Source organism: Hippocampus comes, unplaced genomic scaffold, assembly GCF_001891065.2.
Source record: "Hippocampus comes isolate QL1 unplaced genomic scaffold, H_comes_QL1_v1.1 scaffold397, whole genome shotgun sequence".
Taxonomy (NCBI): domain Eukaryota; kingdom Metazoa; phylum Chordata; class Actinopteri; order Syngnathiformes; family Syngnathidae; genus Hippocampus; species Hippocampus comes.
In genome coordinates, this window is record NW_017804968.1 from 611,078 (window position 1) to 613,976 (window position 2,899).

The 2,899-nt window shown below is 44.4% G+C and overlaps 1 protein-coding gene across 1 annotated transcript in view; it reads right to left on the bottom strand.

The window, feature by feature from the left end:
• Positions 1-2,899, bottom strand: part of LOC109528034 (syntaxin-11-like) — a 12,614-nt gene that overhangs the window by 6,881 nt on the left and 2,834 nt on the right. The window contains exon 3 of the mRNA XM_019890306.1: positions 113-295. Within this exon, the coding sequence (XP_019745865.1) occupies positions 113-295 (183 nt within the window). The remainder of the gene's footprint in view (positions 1-112; positions 296-2,899) is intronic.

Below are 2,899 nucleotides of genomic sequence, written 5' to 3' on the forward strand. Positions count from 1 at the left end.
GGCGTGGAAGGCAAGGATGAGCGAGTCAAACTGCATGCAAGCGATGCGGCTCGAAGCCGAGTTGGGCCCTTCCCTTTCCGCCATCTTTGTGCTCTCCGCACCCAGTGCCAAAATGCGAGTATGCAGCATTTGCCCTTGTTTCTGGATCCCCCTGGCGATCTCGTCCGAGTCCCGCTTGACCGAGGAGAGGTGACGGACAGTGGTGCGAAAGCGCTCGTTGTTCTTCTTTAGGCGCTCCACCTCCAAGAGGAGCAAGGAAATCTCCTTGCGGATGGACTCGGCTTCCTTCAGGATCCTCTCAATGTCCAAGGAGTTCTCAAAGACGATCGCATATTGATCTTTGGGCAGCTTCGTATTCCATGTGCTCCTCATCCTCCCAGGCCTCGCTGACGTTGCGCAGTGTCTCAAGCATGTCCCGCATTCTGCCTCTGGAATAGAGAAGACGGTGTTATTATTCTCAATTCCGGTGTGTGATACGGTGAAACACAGTGACCAGGGTCAGCAAAGCCTTCGTAGATCGCTAAAATCAAATATTTGTTCCATCCATCCATTTTCCAATCCACTTATTCCCACATGGGTCGTGGGGGCTTCTGGAGCATATCCCAGCCATCTTCGGGCAGTCGGTGGGGGACACCCTGAACCGCTTGCCAGCCAATCGCAGGGCACACAGAGACGAACAACCATCTGCGCTCACACTCACACCGAGGGACAATTTTGAGTATTCAATCAGCCTGCCATGCATGTTTTTGGAATGTGGGAGGAAACCGGAGTACCCGGCGAAAACCCACGTAGGCCCGGGGAGAAGATGCAAACTCCACACAAGGAGCCCGGAGCTGGAATTGAACAATTTCAGTTTCACTTGGCTGCAGTGCCTCCAGTACTGTTCGTATGTTGAATTTTTATATAGATATTTTTGGTCCAATCAGATTTTAGTTCTGTGTTGCCATGTCAATGTAATCTGCCCCAAAACAGTTGCGCCGGTCGATGTAGCTGAAACTGTTTTGACTCATCCAAGTGGTAGTCGGCTGATTTTTTTATTTTATTTTTTTTTTCGGAATAAAACTTGTCGGACTGTTTTATGATTTTATTTTTATTTTTTTTGGTAGGGTTACGTTTTCTTTCCTGTGATAGTACTGATAGCCATGCTAATTTTGGTCATTGTATGTAATAGTAGCCAATTTATATCTTGTACCTTGCAGCGGAAATTGCGGCATCATTTTGATGGCTTGTTGTTGGACCCAAGGTACCAGCGGTCAATACACTTTTCAATATCCCACCCCCACTTTGATCCAACGGCATCCATCCAAACTAAACATTGGAGACTATTCATTCGATACGTGTGGAGAAATTAGATAATAACATCACAGTGACAACACAAACATCAGGCCAAGCTATTATCAAAAATAAAAGAGGAGAAGAAAGACTCACCAGAATGTGGAAAGTAACGCTCCCAAAAAGTTTCTCCCCGAATTGATCATTCAACAGGTGTACTGCACTAATTAGTTGGATTGGTTTTATCATCGACAAGCCGCAGCGATTTTAGCTTACCCTTTTTCTGATGTCCTCACTCGAGATCCAAAATCCGCTGACCCCTGACAGCGCACCTGCCTCCGATGGATTAAATCCAAACGACTTGAGAGAACATGATGAGAACTCCGTTGAAGGAAAGTTGACTATCTGACGTACGGCGCATGCAGAAGCCACATCCCTTTCGAGGCCCTCCCTTAGTACTAGTTCTTCCTGGAAGGTTTCTTAGTTTCTTTGCAATGGTATGTTACATTGAAGGAAGTTCAAGACCGGGTGGACCTGTTCATCAAAACCCATTGGTGTGAAGACATATAAAAACGAAGACAATTGGAACAAACTAATAACATGAGGACAGTAAATACAATAAAACACGTGCTGAGCCAAAAGCCAAAGAGTAAAAATAGATATAGAGTTTATAGACGAGTTGGACATAGAAGGATCTTGCCGATCTTGCCTAACTCTTAGCGGTACCTCCCGAAGCATCCGGTCCACTGACGTGAGGCACCAGGTAGGTGCGCAGGGGTGAGAGGTAAGATGGGTTGAGACCATTTTACGATATCAAAACAATCTTAAAATGAACTCTAAAGTCAACAGGGAACCTGTGAAGGAAGGCCAGAATTGGAGTTCTTTCGAGCTCCATTTAGGAGGCGAGTAGCAGCGTTTTGGACCACCTGGAGATGCTTGAAGGAGGACTGGTTGACTCCAAAATAAAGTGCATGACAGTAATCCAGCCAAAATGTAACGGAGACATGGATCACCATTTGTGAGTGCTGTTGTAAAAGGAAATATTTTGCTTTCTCCAGTTGCCCAAGAAAAACAAAAAACAAAGATGGATTAACTCTATTTACCTGGATTTCGCTCTGCGTTACATTCAAATTATGATGTCACAATAAAAACTTTTATTTCCTGTTCAATTGTAAGGCTGTAACCCAGTGCTATCCGCAATCCCAACAAACTCGGTTAGGTTGCTGTTTATCTGCGATTGGTGGGTGACCAATCTACAGTGATCGATGAATTTTACTCTCTCATTCAGAATGGTTCAACTCCTGTTACGATACCAGTGCCATAGTGACTAGAATAATGTCCAATGGATATTCAGACTGTGAAAATATCCAGAAATTGTGTTTCTCAATTTTTTTACCCCTCTCAAATCTCACAAAGGTGGCCAATGAATGGCTCATATAAAGCATCACTGTATATGAATAGTTTTCATTGTTCCACTTTATTGTCTGCAACAGGGTAGACATGGGCAACATTGCAAAAAGGGATTTCTTTTCTTGTACTTTATCGCTGTTGTGATCGCCACATTGACTTTCTGAATATAGTGTTGAGTGTTTGACACATTGGCTTCGATATTATCCAGCATGGAGCA